The 19,766-nt window shown below is 43.0% G+C and overlaps 1 protein-coding gene across 1 annotated transcript in view; it reads right to left on the bottom strand.

The window, feature by feature from the left end:
- The window catches only part of HMCN1 (hemicentin 1), a 768,245-nt gene that overhangs the window by 328,570 nt on the left and 419,909 nt on the right, over window positions 1-19,766 (bottom strand). Inside the window, exons 55-56 of the mRNA XM_077275842.1 lie at window positions 15,237-15,350; window positions 12,411-12,598 (exon numbers count right to left, since the gene is read on the bottom strand). Of these exons, the coding sequence (XP_077131957.1) occupies window positions 12,411-12,598; window positions 15,237-15,350 (302 nt within the window). The remainder of the gene's footprint in view (window positions 1-12,410; window positions 12,599-15,236; window positions 15,351-19,766) is intronic.

Below are 19,766 nucleotides of genomic sequence, written 5' to 3'. Positions count from 1 at the left end.
AACTCATGGTGTGGCCACCATCTTCCCCTGTCCTCAACCCTATAGAGAACCTTTTGGAGTATCATCAAGCAAAAGATCTATGAGGGTGGGAGGCTGATTGGTCGAGGCAACCTTTATGACATCATCGTCGCCATGGCAACCATTATGACATCTATGTTGATACTGTGCCCGTCGCTGATTGGTCGAGGCCTGGCGGCCTCGACCAATCAGAGACGCGGGATTTCCATTATGACATCATCGTCGCCATGCTGTGCCCGTCGTGTCCCCGTAGTATATGGACAATGATGATTCCAGAATTCGCGGCAGACTGTGCCCGTCGCTGATTGGTTGAGGCAACCTTTATGACATCATCGTTGCCATGGCAACCATTATGACATCTACGTCGATACTGTGCCCGTCGCTGATTGGTCGAGGCGAATTCGCGGCAGACTGTGCCCGTCGCTGATTGGTCGAGGCAACCTTTATGACATCATCGTCGCCATGCTGTGCCCGTCGCTGATTGGTCGAGGCCTGGCGGCCTCGACCAATCAGAGACGCGGGATTTCCAGGACAGACAGACAGACAGAAAAACCCTTAGACAATTATATATATAGATATAGATATATATATATACATATAAACATGACATATAAAATGTATAAAAAACAATATTGATAATAATTAACCTATTTGTAAGAAGCATGTCAATCTCATTAAATTCACATCTGAAGACTAAAAATGTATCCCAATAAATGACCTTCTATTCTTTTGAAAAAAGCACAAGCACTTTATCCCAATTGGTGCCCTCAGATCATGATTTTGTGGTCTTGATATTTGTCATGGCAATTCACGACCAAATAGCGGCCTTAGAGTCTGTCGGCTGTAGTAATTTGTTTAGAAGTTAGAGGCATTTAGGTGGTAAAAATACACATTGTCATTTCTATCATGTCACTTTGCATTAATTCCTGAAAATCACCTGAAGAGTTAATAAACTACCTAACAGCAGTTTTCAATATGTCAGGGGGTGCTGTTTTTAAAATGGTATCACTTTTGGGGGTTTCCCAATATATGAGACCCCTAAAAACACTTCAAACATGGATAAGTCCCTAAAAAAATAAATTTTGTAAATTTCCCTGAAAAAATTAAAAAATTGCTGCTACATTTTTAAACCTCTTAAAGTGCTAACAAAATAAAAGAGCATTTTACAAATGGTGCTGATGTAAAGCAGACATGAGGGAAATATTATTTAATAATATTTTGCTGCGGTATGACTATCTGGATTAAAGGGATAATCATTAAAAGCTTGAAAATTGCTTTTTTTAACATTTTTCTCAAATTTCTGATATTTTTTATAAATAAACACAAAACATATCAACCTAAATTTACCATTATCATAAAGTATAATGTGTCACGAAAAAACAGACTTAAAGTCACTGCGTTGAAGCATTCCAGAGTTATTACTACATAAAGTGACACTGGTCAGATTTAAAAAATTTGGCTCCGTCTCTAAGGGGATATATATATATATATATATATACACTGTGTTCCAAATTATTATGCAAATAATATTTCCTCATATTTTCTCTAAATTACCTATGTGAATTGCAGTCATTGTTATTTTCCAGTCATCTACTATTCTAGTATAATTGCAATGTTTTGGAACAAACTGCCTATGAAAACAGTATCTTTTTTAAAAAAAATAAACATTCAAAATGCATGTCCCAAATTATTATGCACAGCAGAGTTTTCAACCTTTTTTTTTTATTTTGAACAAAAAAATGGTCAATTGTAAGTTATAAACATTATCAGTTTATTACAAAATGAAATCAAACAGTTTTCAAGTGAAAACTTTATTCTAGGTGATGTTACATTTGCACATAGGACCCCTTGTTCGAAAGAAGCTTCTGAACTCTCTCGTCCATTGAATTTGTCAGTTTTTGGATGGTTTCTGCTTCAATTGTTTTGCATGTGGACAGAATACCCTCCCAGAGCTGTTGCTTAGATGTGAACTGCCTCCTGCCATCATAGACACTCCTTTTGATGATGCTCCAGAGGTTCTCAATGGGGTTGAGGTGAGGGGAAGATGGTGGCCACACCATACGTTTGTCCTCTTTTATGCTCATAGCAGCCAGAGATGCAGATGTGTTTTTTGCAGCATGAGACGGTGCATTATCATGCATGAAAATGATTTTGCTGCGGAAAGCACGGTTCTTCCTCTTGAACCATGGCAGAAAGTGTTGTTTTAGAAACTCCACATAGATTATGGAGTTCATCTTTAACCCCTTCAGGGATCATATAGGGGCCGACAATCTCTCTCCCCATGATTTCAGCCCAAAACATTACTCCACCTCCTCCTTGTTGGCGCCTTAGCTGTGTTTTCATGGGGTGTCCATCAACCAGCCATCCTCCACTCCATCCATCTGGACCATCGAGCGTTGCACGGCACTCATCGGTGAACAAAACAGTTTGGAAGTCAGTCTTCATGTATCGTTTGGCCCACTGGAGCCGTTTCTGCTTGTGTGCAGTGGATAGAGGTGGTCGAAAGGATGGCTTACGCACAGCTGCAAACCTCTGAAAGACCCTGCATCTTATTGTTCTGGGGGCGTTGGAGGCACCAGCAGCTTCAAAAACTTGTCTGCTGCTATGACAAGGCATTTTTGCAGCTGCTCTTTTAACCTTACACAATTGCCTGTTGGAAAGAGTCCTCAATTTTTCCTTATCAGCACGCACACGTGTGTGCTGGGAATCAGCTACATACTTCTTGATTGTGCGATGATCATGATGAAGTGTCTTGGCAATGTTGATTGTAGTCATGCCTTGACCTAAATACTCCACAATTTGTTGCTTCTCAGCAGCCGATACATCCTTTTTCTTTCCCATTTTGGCAAAAAATGTAGGCTGCTTAATAATGTGGAACAGCCTTCTTAAGTAGTCTTGCCTTTATTTGGACACACCTGCCAAACTAATTTGCGCAGGTATCTGCAATTGCTTTCAGTGATATAAAGAGCCCTGACACACATCACCATCAATGAGTTTAAATGACAAACAAAAAAATTCTAGCCTTAGCACTCCTAAACTCTTTGTGCATAATAATTTGGAACACAGTGAATAAATATATATACACTAGATGGTGGCCAGATTCTAATGCATCGGGTATTCTAGAATATGTATGTATGTATGTACGTCACGCTTAGCACAGCCACATAGTATATAACACAGCCATGTAGTATATAACACAACCACGTAGAATATAACACAGACAGCCACGTAGTATATAGCACAGCCACGTAGTATATAGCACAGCCACGTAGTATATAGGACAGGTATGTAGTATATAGCAGCCACATAGTAAACAGCAGCCACATAGTATATAGCACAGCTCACGTAACACAGACTGCCACGTAGTATATAGCACAGCCATGTAGTATATAGCAGCCACGTAGTATATAGCAGCCACGTAGTATATAACACAGCCTACGCAGTATATAACACAACCTGCGCAGTATATAACACAGGCCACATAGTATATAACACAGCCTACGCAGTATATAACACTGCCCACGTAGTATATAGCAGCCAGGCAGTATATAACACAGCCCACGTAATATATTGCACAGCCCATGTAGTATATAACAGCCCACATAGTATATAACACAGGCCACGCAGTATATAACACTGCTCATGCAGTATATAACACTGCCCACATAGTATATAGCAGCCAGGCAGTATATAACACAGCCCACATAATATATAGCACAGCCTATGTAGAATATAACACAGCACACGTAGTATATAACACAGGCCACGCAGTATATAACACAGCCCACGCAGTATATAACACAGCTCATGTAGTATATAGCAGTGTGGGCACCATATCCCTGTTAAAAAAATAAAATAAAATAAAAACTAGTTATATACTCACCCTCCTGTTGTGGATTCTGTTTGTGGGCTCCCTCTGGTGGTTACTGCTGGTACTGGGTGACTTTGGTGGGTTGCGGCCTTTGGTTTCCACCTGTCCATCAGTGGCTGGGTGTTTCCTATTTTACCTGGCCTTTCTGTCATTTCCCTTGCCGGCTATCAATGTATTCAGATGTGCTCTGTTTGGTTCCTGCCTACCTGCTCCCAGATCTTTCAGGATAAGCTAAGTGCTGATTTTCAGTTGTTTGGTTTTTTGTCCAGCTTGCTTATTATGTCTCTATGCTAGCTGGTAGCTCTAGTGGACTGAGGTTCTCCCCATGTGCCATGAGTTGGCACATGGGTTCTTGTAATCTCAGGATGGTTTTTTTGATTAGGGTTTTTTGCTGACCGCTCAGTCCCCTTTTGTATCGTTCTGCTTTCTAGTTTACAGCGGGCCTCAATTTGCTAAAACTATATATATCATCTCTATGTGTGTGCCTTCCTCTCATTTCACCGTCAATACATGTGGGGGGCAACTACATCTTTTGGGGTTCATTCCGCTGGAGGCAAGTGAGGTCTTTATTTTCTCTGCAGTGCTAGTTAGCTCTTAGGCTGGTGCGTGGCGTCTAGAACCAACGTAGGCACGCTCCCTGGCTATCTCTAGTTGCGTTTGTCAGGCGTAGGGCAGCGGTCAGCCCAGGTTCCATCACCCTAGAGCTCGTCCGTAATATATTTGTACTTTGCTTGTCCTGTGCTATCCCTAGCCATTGGGATTCATGACAGTATAGCCGGCCCACAAAGTGTTAATTGTTTGGGCTGAAGCAGGAGAAAGAGAAGTGTTTAAGGGAAATTTTTTTTTTTTTTTCCCCTTCAGAGTTTTGCTGCCTAGCCCTTAATTGCTGTCTAGCTGCTTCTTACCTCCTCTTAACCCTTGAATGGCTCTGATCTTAGCTGTTTAACATGGATGTCCAGAGTTTGGCTTCCAGCCTGAGTAATCTCGCGGCAAAAGTTCAAAACATACAGGATTTTGTTGTTCACACTCCCATGTCTGAACCTAGAATTCCTATTCCAGAGTTATTTTCTGGAGATAGATCTACCTTCCTGAATTTCAGGAACAATTGTAAATTGTTTCTTTCTTTAAAATCTCGCTCCTCTGGAGACCCTGCTCAACAGGTCAAGATTGTAATATCTTTCCTGCGGGGCGACCCTCAGAATTGGGCATTTGCATTGGCACCAGGGGATCCTGCATTGCTCAGTGTGGATGCGTTTTTTCTGGCATTGGGATTGCTCTATGAGGAACCTAACCTGGAGATTCAGGCTGAAAAGGCTTTATTAGCCCTCTCTCAGGGGCATGATGAAGCGGAGATATATTGTCAGAAGTTTCGGAAATGGTCGGTGCTTACTCAGTGGAATGAGTGCGCCCTGGCTGCAAACTTCAGAAATGGTCTTTCTGAGGCCATTAAGGATATTATGGTGGGGTTCCCTACGCCTACAGGTCTGAATGAGTCTATGGCTATGGCCATTCAGATTGATCGGCGTTTACGGGAGCGCAAACCCGTGCACCAGTTGGCGGTGTCTTCTGAACAGGCACCTGAGACTATGCAATGTGATAGAATTCAGTCCAGAAGTGAACGGCAAAATTATAGGCGGAAAAATGGATTGTGTTTCTATTGTGGTGATTCAGCTCATGTTATATCAGCATGCTCTAAACGCACAAAAAGGGTTGATAAATCTTTTGCCATTGGTACTCTGCAGCCTAAGTTCATTTTGTCTGTGACTCTGATTTTTTCACTGTCTTCCATTTCCGTCGATGCCTATGTGGATTCGGGCGCTGCCCTGAGTCTTATGGATTGGTCATTTGCTAAACGCTGCGGTTTTAGTCTGGAACCTCTGGAAGTTCCTATTCCTCTGAAGGGAATTGACTCTACACCATTGGCTATGAATAAACCGCAGTATTGGACACAAGTGACCATGCGCATGACTCCCGTTCATCAGGAGGTGATTCGCTTCCTTGTACTTTATAATTTACATGATGTACTAGTGCTTGGTCTGCCATGGTTACAAACTCATAATCCTGTCCTGGACTGGAAAACAATGTCTGTGTTAAGCTGGGGATGTCAGGGGGTTCATGATGATGCACCTCCGATTTCAATCGCTTCATCTACTCCTTCTGAGATCCCTGCGTTTTTGTCTGACTATAGGGATGTTTTTGAGGAGCCTATGCTCAATTCGCTCCCTCCGCATAGAGATTGTGACTGTGCTATAGAATTGATTCCTGGCAGTAAGTTCCCTAAGGGTCGTTTATTTAATCTGTCACTGCCAGAGCATACTGCTATGCGGAATTATATTAAGGAGTCCTTGGAAAAGGGACATATTCGTCCATCTTCGTCCCCTCTGGGAGCAGGGGTTTTTTTTGTGGCAAAAAAAGATGGTTCCCTGAGGCCTTGTATAGATTATCGCCTTCTGAATAAGATTACAGTCAAGTATCAGTATCCATTGCCATTATTGACTGATTTGTTTGCTCGCATTAAGGGGGCTAGGTGGTTCACTAAGATAGATCTTCGCGGTGCGTATAATCTGGTGCGGATAAAACAGGGTGATGAGTGGAAAACCGCATTTAATACGCCTGAGGGCCATTTTGAGTATTTGGTAATGCCTTTTGGACTCTCCAATGCTCCGTCAGTCTTTCAGTCCTTTATGCACAATATTTTCCGTGAATATCTGGATAAGTTTATGATTGTGTATTTGGATGATATTTTGGTGTTTTCTGATGACTGGGAGTCTCATGTTCTACAGGTCAGGAAGGTGTTTCAGGTTCTGCGGGCCAATTCTCTGTTTGTGAAGGGCTCAAAGTGTCTCTTCGGAGTCCAGAAGATTTCTTTTTTGGGGTACATTTTTTCTCCTTCTACTATTGAGATGGATCCCGTCAAGGTTCAGGCGATTTGTGACTGGACACAACCTACATCTGTTAAGAGCCTTCAGAAGTTCTTGGGGTTTGCTAATTTTTATCGTCGGTTCATTGCTAATTTTTCCAGTATTGTTAAACCTTTGACTGATTTGACTAAAAAGGGTGCTGATGTTGCTGATTGGTCTCCTGCGGCCGTGGAGGCCTTTCAGGAACTTAAGCGCCGGTTTTCTTCTGCTCCTGTGTTGTGTCAACCAGATGTTTCACTTCCTTTTCAGGTTGAGGTTGATGCTTCCGAGATTGGAGCGGGGGCGGTTTTGTCACAGAGAAGTTCTAATGGCTCGGTGATGAAGCCATGTGCATTCTTCTCTAGAAAATTCTCGCCCGCCGAGCGCAATTATGATGTGGGTAATCGGGAGCTTTTGGCCATGAAGTGGGCATTTGAGGAGTGGCGTCATTGGCTTGAGGGTGCTAAACATCGTGTGGTGGTCTTGACTGATCACAAGAATCTCATTTACCTTGAGTCTGCCAGGCGTTTGAATCCTAGACAGGCTCGTTGGTCGTTGTTTTTTTTCTCGTTTCAATTTCGTGGTTTCATACCTGCCAGGTTCAAAGAATGTGAAGGCAGATGCTCTTTCCAGGAGTTTTGTGCCTGACTCTCCTGGAGACTCTGGGCCTACTGGTATCCTTAGGGATGGGGTAATATTGTCCGCCGTATCCCCAGACTTGCGACGTGCATTGCAGGAGTTTCAGGTGGATAAACCGGATCGTTGTCCACCAGAAAGACTGTTTGTTCCGGATGATTGGACCAGTAGAGTCATCTCCGAGGTCCATTCTTCTGTGTTGGCTGGTCATCCTGGAATATTTGGTACTAGAGACTTGGTGGCCAGGTCTTTTTGGTGGCCTTCCTTGTCTAGGGATGTGCGTACCTTTGTGCAGTCTTGTGAAGTGTGTGCTCGAGCTAAGCCTTGCTGTTCTCGGGCCAGTGGGTTGTTGTTATCCTTGCCCATCCCAAAGAGGCCTTGGACGCACATTTCCATGGATTTTATTTCTGATCTCCCGGTTTCACAGAAAATGTCCGTTATCTGGGTTGTGTGTGACCGCTTTTCTAAGATGGTTCATTTGGTGCCCTTGCCTAAGTTGCCTTCCTCCTCTGAGTTGGTCCCTTTATTTTTTCAGAACGTGGTTCGTTTGCATGGGATTCCGGAGAATATCGTTTCTGACAGGGGATCCCAGTTTGTGTCTAGATTTTGGCGGATGTTTTGTGCCAAGATGGGCATTGATTTGTCTTTCTCGTCTGCATTCCATCCTCAGACGAATGGCCAGACGGAGCGAACTAATCAGACCTTGGAAACTTATTTGAGGTGTTTTGTTTCTGCTGATCAAGATGACTGGGTTGCTTTTTTGCCACTGGCCGAATTTGCTCTTAATAATCGGGCTAGTTCGGCCACGTTGGTCTCTCCTTTTTTTTGTAATTCGGGGTTTCATCCTCGTTTTTCCTCTGGTCAGGTGGAGCCTTCGGATTGTCCTGGAGTGGACGTGGTGGTGGACAGGCTACATCAGATTTGGAATCAGGTGGTGGACAATTTGAAGTTATCTCAGGAGAAGACTCAGCAGTTTGCTAATCGCCGTCGCCGCGTGGGTCCCCGACTTCTTGTTGGGGATTTGGTGTGGTTGTCTTCTCGTTTTGTCCCTATAAAGGTCTCTTCTCCTAAGTTCAAGCCTCGGTTCATCGGTCCTTATAGGATCTCGGAGATTCTTAACCCTGTATCTTTTCGTTTGGATCTCCCAGCATCGTTTGCTATTCATAATGTGTTCCATCGGTCGTTGTTGCGGAGGTATGAGGTGCCCGTTGTTCCTTCGGTTGAGCCTCCTGCTCCGGTGCTGGTGGAGGGAGAATTGGAGTATGTTGTTGAGAAGATCTTGGATTCTCGTGTTTCCAGACGCAAACTCCAGTATTTGGTTAAGTGGAAGGGTTATGGTCAGGAGGATAATTCCTGGGTGGTCGCCTCCGATGTTCATGCGACTGATTTGGTCCGCGCCTTCCATAGAGCTCACCCTGATCGCCCTGGGGGTTCTCGTGAGGGTTCGGTGACCCCTCCTCAAGGGGGGGGTACTGTTGTGGATTCTGTTTGTGGGCTCCCTCTGGTGGTTACTGCTGGTACTGGGTGACTTTGGTGGGTTGCGGCCTTTGGTTTCCACCTGTCCATCAGTGGCTGGGTGTTTCCTATTTTACCTGGCCTTTCTGTCATTTCCCTTGCCGGCTATCAATGTATTCAGATGTGCTCTGTTTGGTTCCTGCCTACCTGCTCCCAGATCTTTCAGGATAAGCTAAGTGCTGATTTTCAGTTGTTTGGTTTTTTGTCCAGCTTGCTTATTATGTCTCTATGCTAGCTGGTAGCTCTAGTGGACTGAGGTTCTCCCCATGTGCCATGAGTTGGCACATGGGTTCTTGTAATCTCAGGATGTTTTTTTTTTGATTAGGGTTTTTTGCTGACCGCTCAGTCCCCTTTTGTATCGTTCTGCTTTCTAGTTTACAGCGGGCCTCAATTTGCTAAAACTATATATATCATCTCTATGTGTGTGCCTTCCTCTCATTTCACCGTCAATACATGTGGGGGGCAACTATATCTTTTGGGGTTCATTCCGCTGGAGGCAAGTGAGGTCTTTATTTTCTCTGCAGTGCTAGTTAGCTCTTAGGCTGGTGCGTGGCGTCTAGAACCAACGTAGGCACGCTCCCTGGCTATCTCTAGTTGCGTTTGTCAGGCGTAGGGCAGCGGTCAGCCCAGGTTCCATCACCCTAGAGCTCGTCCGTAATATATTTGTACTTTGCTTGTCCTGTGCTATCCCTAGCCATTGGGATTCATGACACCCTCCGTCATCCAACTAAGCTGTCCCGATGCGCGCGATGCTGCCGCCAGTTTCCGTTCCCAGTGATGCATTGCGAAATTACCCAGATGACTTAGCGGTCTCGCGAGACCGCTAAGTCCTCTGGGTAATTTTGCAATGCATCACTGGGAATGGAAGCTGGTGGCAGCATCGCGTGCATCGGTGGACGTCGGAAGGTGAGAATAGCACAATCTTATTTTTTTATTATTTTTAACATTATATCTTTTTACTATTGATGCTGCATAAGCAGCATCAATAGTAAAAAGTTGGTCTGGGATGGGGTGACACACTGGCACTAACTGGAGGGGAGAAGGGAGGGGGCACCGACTGGAGGGGAGTAGGGAGGGGCCAATTTGCGGCCGGACTAAGCCTGTCGCGACCAATCAGTGACGCAGGATTTCCGTTACAGACAAACAGACAGAAGTACCCTGTTAGGGCTAGCGGAACGCACCAAATAATTAGAGAAAAGGAATAAGGTGCGTTTGCAGCCAGGGGTCCACCGTGCAGATATGGAACCTGCTGCTAAGCAATGACGGACTATATGGCGGTACAATGAGGATACACACACGGGTTAGCTTCACCTTGTGTGAAAGAAGCGAACCCTGTTGTGTCACAGAGCAGCAGTACCGCATGTAACAGAAATAATAATTAAATAGCACTAGAGTGCATGCGATGCCACACTGGCGGACGCCACTAACCACCCAGACTTGGGTTTGGAAAGCGCGGTGATAGAGCACGGCGCCGCACTGGCGGTCACAGCAATAGACGCTGTTTCTGTACCAGTGTTGGTTACAAGTCGGGCGCTAGATTACAATCATCCTCCTTACGTGAGCATTCAAACACAAGGGAGGGGATGATTAAAGAGCGACTTTCACTCACAACACACACACATAAACAAGTGTATACTAGCGCATGGCCGTGCGGCCATGCAAACCTTTTATAGCTGCAGCAAGTTCAAGACCTTTCTAGAGGACCAATGAGAACTGCTACAGTAATTGAGCAGCTTCAGGACCTTCCTAGAGGACCAATAGGAGCTACTGCAGTACCAGAGCATGTGACCCCAGACCTCCACTGAGAGGTCTTCCTTTGGGCATGCTCAGAAGGGGAAAAGCAGGACTTAGTCCCAGAGACGTCTGCTCGCCGCTGATCAGTACAGGCTACAATGGCAGAGCCTGGAAAGGCAGCAGTAACCCTTTGCACAGAATCAGACTGAGCGAGACGCTGGGACCGACGTCTCCGCTGAGCAGGCTCCACTGCAGCTGATGCAGAATGAGAAACCGCAGCAGACAAGGTTCGAGATTCCCCCTGTGCAGTGGCAGGAACTCATCTCCTAACATACCCCTTAGACGATTATATAGATAGATACACATATATTTGTCAGATCAGGTGATGCACATTTGTAAAATGAGGGAGGGTGCGGCTTAAGGATACAACACCCTTTATTAAAGTGTGCAGGATTTTCCCCTGGCAAAATGGGCCAAAAAAGAGAATCTTAAAAGTAAAACATTGCTAAAAGTCTTACAGATGGATGCAGCACTCTTGATATTGCTAAGATATTTGAGCGTCACAGAACCATTAAAGTTTTGTTGCAAATTAGTCAACAGGGTTGCAAGAATGTGTTGAGAAAAAAAAGGCACACATTAACTACCAAAGATTTAAGAAGAATCAAAGGTGAAGTGACCAGGAACCCAATTATCCTCCAGTGCTGTCATATTCCAGAACTGAAACCTCCCTGGAGTACCCAGAAATACAAGGTGTTCCCAGGCATGGCTAAGGTAAGCTTGACTGAAACTCGACCACCACAAATGTCTGAATACAAATTTTGGAAAGGTTTTATGGACTGATCAGACGAGAGTGACTCTTGACATGCCAGATGGATGGGCCCGTAGCTGGATCAGTAATGGGCACAGACCTCCACATTGACTTAGACACCAGCAAGGTGGAGGTTGGGTACTGTCACGGGCTGGTATTAAGAAAAGATGAGCCAGTTGGACATTTTTGGGTTGAAGATGGACTTCAAATCAACTCCCAAACCTACTGACAGTTTTTGAAGACATTTTCTTCAAGGAGTGGTAGAGGAAAAAGTCTGCAACTTTCAACAAAACCATGTTTTATACAGGACAATGCTCCATTGCAAGCATCAAAGTCTCCACTGCTTAGCTTCCAGTAAAGACCTTAAAGATGGCAGAATAATGGCATGGCCCCTTCCTCACACCTACACCCTATTGAGAACGTGTGGGCCCTTCTTAAATTGGAGATTTAAGGTGAAGGAAAACAGTCACCTCTCTGAATAGTGTCTGAGAAGCTGTGGTTGGTGCTGTCCAAAAGGCTGATTATTGACAGATTAAGAAACTGACATGGATGTAAAGCTAATGACTGTTACTGAAAAGAAGCTATATTGGTCACTATTTTTTTTTAAATATCAGAAATATATTTTTGTACATTTTCAGTTGTCTCGTTATTATTCTAACTTTAACAGATGCAATCAAACAAATGAGGTGAAACATTTACGTTTTTCATTTAGTTGCATAATATTTCTCTACACTAATAATGGTGCACACATACCGTAAGTCATTTTCCTAAGGGCCACATTTACTTTCCTAAAAACTCAGGTTTATTACCCTTTCAGACTGACTAATAGGCCTGTAGTTGTGCTATAATAAAATTAATCAGAACTACAAATTGCCTAATAATTGTGCACAGAGTGTATATATGACAATACATATTATATGTCACAAACCTGCAGGTATCTTCCAGCAGATACAATCTGGTAGTGGCTTCCTTCCTCTATGGCTTGCCCATCTTTCAGCCAGGTAACAGTTGGAGCAGGATGACTTCTCACAGAACAATTCAGCAATACAGTTTGATTTTCTAAAGATGTAATTTCCTCTGATACATTTTCTGTGCTACCTTCAAAAGTTGGAGGTACTAAACAGAAATGATAATGTTATAGGCTATATATACTAATTTAAAGTCACACTGCCAAAAGTTTTAGTAATTGCAATTAGTTTAAGCATTTGTAAGAATACTGAAACAGAAAGCATGCCACATCTCTTAAGAAAATAATAATTATATGGGTGTGTCCAGTCGCCGCAGATTTACTTAAAGCGTATATCTGGGACTTTATTAAAAAAAAAAAAATGTACCTAAGCACGAACAGGCATGTAATTGCAACTTACTACCCTGTTGTGCACAGCGCCATTTTTCCCTGACAGAGAGGGGTTACAGACAGCTACTGCTGGGAATTCAGTGGTGTCTGCTGAAGCCACGGGGCGCAATTTTCGGCATCATTCTATTGACAGCTCGCTCCCCCAGTTATGCAGCAGGGATCTGGCAGTCAATCAGAATGACGTTGGTAGTCTCGCCACGTTGACAGAGTGGAAAATAAGCCTTCGCTCTGTAAATGTTATGTCAGCAGAGGCTTCTGAATTCCTGGCAGTAGCGGTCTGTGGCGGGGAAGAACGGCACCGTGCACAACAGACAGGTAAGTTGTAATTACCTGCCTGTTGGTGCTTAGGTACATTTTTTGCTTTTTATAAAGTCTCAAATACCCCCTTTAACAGATTTTCAGATGTTGGCAACTAATTTCAGTTGCAAATTGTATGGGGGAAATGTATGGGGTTTTTATAAATCACATATTGGCAGGTGCTGTAGATTTCATAAAAAAAGCATTATGTTCAATATATTGAGAATTTCACCCTTTACCATGAAAATTTGGCAACATTTCTCAAAAGTAATACACAATATTTTCTTTTATTTTGGGGAAAAGAGGAGTTTAAAGAGACTCGACAACATTTCAAATCTAAAACCTCATGAGCCTCTTTTGTAATGTATATGCACAAATAAACTGAAAGTGGATTACACAATTATAAAGAGAATAACATCATTGTAATAAAATAAGTGTTTTACTTAAATCCTTTCAAAATACCCATCTTATGATTTAAATGATTTAAATGGGTATTCTGATTTTATTAAGTTGTTTAGTTAGACAGGAAAATAATCAAGTTTGCAATCAACTTGCTTTTCCTATCTATTTCTATTCTGCTGTGAGAGTTTTTCTTCTTACGTAGCGTAAAACTGATTTTAAAGGAGATTAGTCACCAGCGTCTGGCTAAATATGGATATTATCAATATTACAGGCTGTGGAGTTAACTCTTGAGATCCCAGCCATCAATGTTCAGTCCATTTAATTATATACACCAGTTAGCTGCTCACCTCCCTACTTTTTCTCTCAATCTCCAACCATTGGCAGCTTCCAGAGCAAGTTTCCTAATCATGGCTCTCACTGTCCAGAGATGTATGCTTGTTCAAATGCCTTGTAATCTCTCCATATAAATATGGTTATAGCAGTGTACACTCCAGAAAAAAAAGAATGATAGCTGAATGTGCTACAGTAGAGCTAAAGAGCTAAGCACAAGTTCTGCTAATGCTACAGCTCTGCTAATAATGAGAAATGTCATTCAAGGAGGAGTGTCTGCCCCAACCCTCCCACCCCAGTCAGGAAATAAAGAGACTGCAGAAGAGACAACTTGAGAATAGCCCATGAAGAAAATGTTGTTTTTGAAGTGATATGTTGTTGGTTGTTTCTGCTATAATACCTTTTTTTCTGATTTTTTTAAATTTGTGGAATAAAAAGATAACAATCACATATTTTAAATAATTCTAAAATGATCTGTATGATTGAAAATAAATAGAGCTGTGATGGTGTGATATGCTATGTGGGTATCATTTTGTGTATATTTCTATTTTACTTATTTTCATGGTGTTCTCTTGTAGGATGAGTTATTTGCTAATTGATGAATAGCTGTTGCTGCCATATGATATCAGCCCCCACAGTACTGTATTGTTTGCTAATATGCTAATGACATATTGACCTAGCTTGTTGAAACAATGAGCCCCTGCAACCTTCCCCCCTGACCTGTGAATGAGGAGGGGGACTTTTAAAATATCACAGAGATGAGACACAATCTTGGATCATGTGTGGAACTATGATGTGAACACAGCACCCCAGAGAGAAAGAAGCGTACGTGGACTGTTATCCTCTGTTTGCTGGATTGTTGGACTCTCATCTCCCAGGGCTTTTATCCTCTTACTGAAGTGCATTCAGGTTCTGGACTATCTTATCCTTTGAGTGGTGGATTGTATATGGACCTTTCGTACTTTTGCCTAAATAAAGATCTTGGGATTGTTCACTCTTCTCTTGCTCTGTTGATTGTGTGATACCAGAGAAGGACCCCGTGACAAGAGCATTTTGGTAACAAATACCCTGCAAAGTATTATAGGTCAATGTGTCATGTTTTTAATAGATGTGCTCATCTTATATATGAATATACTGTATGTTGTTGAGAATAGTTGAAAATTAAGCACAGGAATTTTAGGACTGCAATATTATAAGCTTGCGAGCAGGGCACTCAGTACTCTTGGTATCTGTTGTATTAGGTGTTTATTCTGTTGGGTCTTTATTTTCTGAAAAAGTCCCTTCTGATATGTAGAGTGCATAGGAATAGGTTGGTGCTATAGAAATTCAAATTATTATTGTTATTATTGTTATTATTATTATACTTACCAAGTATCCGAATATTATACTGTAGGGAGTCTTCTCCTGCTTCATTTACAGCAACACAAGAATATATTCCAGCATCCTCCATATGTGTCCTTGAAATCTGTAAACTGTGCCCCCCTGAAAAGAAAAAGGTTTATCAGTGCATATACAGTATAACCTTAGCCTGGTTCATTGTACAATATTATCATATATCACATTATCTGTAACAACATATTCTTACTTTTAGAATAAAAACACTATATATTCTTATATATTTCAGGGTTGGTTCATTTCCTTATTCATATCGGTTTAATTTCTTTTTAATTACGCTGATCATTTAGTAGTTATTAAGTGATAATGGAAAGATAATTTGCTGCTACTAAGGGGTGACGCATACAGAATGGGTCTTTATTATTAATAGCCCATCTATTTTAATGCTCACAATTGGTTGCTTTTAAGAGAAATAACAGTCCATTGTTACTTTAAGACATGAAGTTTACTCAGTCTATGGGATCGCCCCCAGGCGCAGGGCAGTGGGGTACTCGGTACCGGGTCCCTCTGTCTCAGTTCTGGGGATGTCACGGTGGCCCGACCCGGTCCTTGGCCCTGCTAAGGGGCGCCCAATTAAAGGATGTAGTTTGTCAAGTGTTCGTGACGCCACCTGTGGTGTTCAGTCAGGGTGACCGATGCTGCTTAGGGGTCCGCTGGGGTGATGTTATGGCAGCTAGATGGAATACCTTCCCACAGGTGAAGTATGTCCCCAGGGCTTCCCAGTAAGGTAAATGATGATGGTGTAGGTCACAGTAAATAACGAGGAAACAGGGTTGCAGTCTCTTTACCTTTTACTGTAGACTTCAGCGTCCACAATCCAGAGCACTGCTAACAGGGCTCGCTGAATCCGGCTGGTCCGAAGGCACATCCAGAGTTCCCTTTGCAGGTGGAAATCAGTAGCCTTCCTACTAGCGCCTGTGTGTTGTAGTACTTCCCTGCTGAGCACCACGGGATAGTCCTCACAACTGTCATGTATGTTTCTGATATTCTCTCTCCGTCCCCCAGATGGTATGGATAGGACGACCCGTATGACGGGGTAGGCCTGGAGCTATTTATAGGGATCCTAGAGACGCCCCTCTCCCACAATTTGCCTCCGTTGTCTTCATTAGGTATTAAGGTTGGGCAGCCAACTTGGAACTAACTGTCCTGCCGTAGTTCGAAGTAATGCGTAGAGCCTATTACTCCCTCGGTGTTCCGGGCACCGGCTTCGCGCCTCAGAGGGATGTTGCCGATCTTAAGGCAGGACTCCTCCTGGTATTATCTCCTTGTGCTGTGATCTCATTTCTCACTTCTCCACAATATACTTCGCTTCTTGTCCTTTCTTAGGATGCTGCCGCAATGAGGTGCAGGCGCAGCTCCGTAACGTTCTATCTCTTGCTATGTCTCTGTCAGGATCCCACCACTGACAGGGACCTCTGTCTGCAGCTCAGATGTTCCTCCTTTTCTCTCCCTGTCTGCCTGACAGGTCTTCTCTGGGTCTCACCCAGGCAGCTTTCTGACTAACTTCCTATCCAACCCCCAGTTTTACCCGAGTGTGAGGAGTGGCCTAATAGATAGAACCTTTTGCTCCCCCTGGTGGCCGGAGTGTGAAGTGTACTGTGTGACTGTGATACCTGGTCAGGTGAACGCCTTTAGTACCATCAGATGTACCATCACTCCCCCTGGTGGGAGAGCGACAATACTGCAACGACCAGGACTCTGGGGCGCTGCACTATAAATTTGCTAGAACCTTGAAGGTATCCTCAAGTGCAGTCATGAAAACCATCAGCAGCTATGAAGAAACTCATGCGATTCATCCAAGAAAAGGAAAATCAATAATTATCTCTGCTACAAAGAATAAGATCATCATTGTTACCAGCCTCAGAAGCTACAAATTGATGGCACCTCAGACAACAGCCCTCAAATAAGTGAAGCATCAAATAAGTGAAACATCTCACAATTAACTGTCCAAAGGATGCTCAAGAGGCAGTATTTTATGGTCAAATTGCTGCAAAGAAGCCACTATTGAGGACCACGGACAAGAAGAGACAATTGGGTCTATTTGCCTTTGGCAATTTGTAAATTACATTTTTTTCTGGTGACACTGTTGGTGATATATTCCAAATAAAGTCACATTTATCCAGCATGGTTTGCACAGCATTCTACAATGACATGCCATCTCATCTGGTTTGCACTTAGTGGGACAATCATTTGTGTTGCTACTGGACAATGTCTGAAACTACACCTCCAGGCTATCTAATGCTGGTTTCAAATTTGCGTTTTTTGCCGCTGCGTTTTAGCGCAAAAAAAGCATGCGTTTTTTTTCTATATTTAACATTAAAAACGCATGCGTTTTTTTTGTATGCGTTTTGCCGCGTTTGACGACGCTTGCGTCTTTTCTATGAATGCCTCTTGTTGCAGAAATGCAACATGTAGTAATTTCTAGAGGCGTTTTTTTGCCACAAAAAAAGTATTGCTGTCTATGTAAACGCATGCGTTTTTTAAGCACATGCGTTTGGTTGCGTTTTAATAGAAAAAAACAATAATACACACTGATAAGCCACCCCCCACCATCAAGGTGATAAAGGGATCCAAACCCTAACCCTAATAAGCCACCCCCCACCATCGAGGTGATAAAGGGATTCAAACCCTAACCCTAACCCTAACCCTGATAAGCCACCCCCCACCATCAAGGTGATAAAGGGATCCAAACCCTAACTCTAACCCTAACCCTGATAAGCCACCCCCCACCATCAAGGTGATAAAGGGATCCAAACCCTAACCCTAACCCTGATAAGCCAACCCCCACCATCAAGGTGATAAAGGGATCCAAACCCTAACCCTACCCCTACCCCTAACCCTAGCCCTAACCCTAACCCTAGGGATCCTAACCCAAACCCTAACCCTACCCCTACCCCTAACCCTAGGGATCCTAACCCTAACCCTAACCCCAACCCTAGCTATTTCTATTTATAGTGGGTTTTCTAGATGATTTTGATGATTGGCAGCTGTCACACACTTCTCAGCATGCGTTTCAAAAACGCAAACGCAGGAAAAAACGCATGTAAATGCGTCAAAATGCCGCGTTTTTTTTACTGCATGAGAAAACGCACGCGTTTACATGCGTTTTTTCACCACCTGCGTTTGTGTTTAAAACGCTGCGTTTTTAAACGCAAATGTGAAACTAGCCTAAGACTTATGTGACTAAGAAGGACAGGGAGATGGTTTGGGATGAGTTAGACTGCAGACAAAGTAGCCAACAAGTCCTATGCACCTCTGGAAACTCCTTGAAGATTGGATTGGTGTAAAGCCATTCCGGATGACTACCTGATGAAGCTGAGTGAAAGGTACCAGAATAAAAGGGGGGGGGGGGATTGAGGAATGTAAGGTTTAACACATAACTTGGTTTGCTTCACACATTTCTTTACTCTTTTTTTCCATATGTATTCTTTCATGGCTTTCAAGCTTCAGTCTAAATTTACAATGTGCACATTCCAATAAGAACAAGGAAAACCATTGCATTAACAGGTGTGTTTCAGCTTTTGACTTGTACTGTATATTATATTATCCCTAAAAAGTACCAATCAAAAAACAGTCCTATCCATCTTGATCTATGCTGCATAGTTGAGAAGACCCTAGACTTACATTGGGAAAAGGGATTTTTTATTGTTACCTATGAAAATGTCTTAAAGATAGCCAAGATAGAATGGCGCAGTGTTGTTCATGTAACACTGCAAAGTGATCTTTCATCATTGTTCTGCCCATTTATGCTCAGTAAGAGAAGGTATTGGTAGTTTGAGACTTGTTACAGCCTGTAAGAGAGGTGATATGTTATCATTTTATGATGTTTAAATATGTTTAGCACAATTTGGCAGCATTCTTACAGATGCAGGTGTCTTCCCCTTTAAGCTTAGTGTGCTTGTGGTACCGCACCTTACTCCTCTGTGAAGGAGACATGTTTTCAGACAAGCCCAGACTCCATGCAGACAAGATACCTCCATGCAGACAAGACACGTGTCTCTTGCTCCTGCTCACTTCTTACTACTATCCCCATCCTACAGCTAGTCTGTTTTACCACTCATATTCATCTTCATATCATCTCACCAACAAACCATAGACTACTGAACCTTACAGTCTGTTTACTTGGGATGTGAAGAAGGTTTAGCTTTATGATGGAATCCACATAGCACCAGACGAGGAAGAAGGCAGGACAGTAAAACAGATGCTAGTCAAGTGATAGCGGATTGGACTGTACGGCACCGCTACCACCCATAGTGCATCGTGTACGGGTATCACAGCAGCCACCATACAGTCACACATAATGAGAGTGCAGCCTTCTAGAAAGTGCAATACCATTCCCGCCACGCTGAAGTCCATTTACAGTGCCTTGCGAAAGTATTCAGTTCCCTGGAAATTTTCAACCTTTTCCCACATATCATGCTTCAAACATAAAGATACCAAATGTAAATTGTTGTTGAAGAATCAACAACAAGTAGAATACAATTGTGAAGTTAATGAAATTTA

The sequence above is a fragment of the Ranitomeya variabilis genome, chromosome 8 (genome assembly GCF_051348905.1).
Source record: "Ranitomeya variabilis isolate aRanVar5 chromosome 8, aRanVar5.hap1, whole genome shotgun sequence".
NCBI classification, from domain to species: Eukaryota; Metazoa; Chordata; class Amphibia; order Anura; family Dendrobatidae; genus Ranitomeya; species Ranitomeya variabilis.
This window is presented reverse-complemented; position numbering and strand designations above follow the sequence as displayed.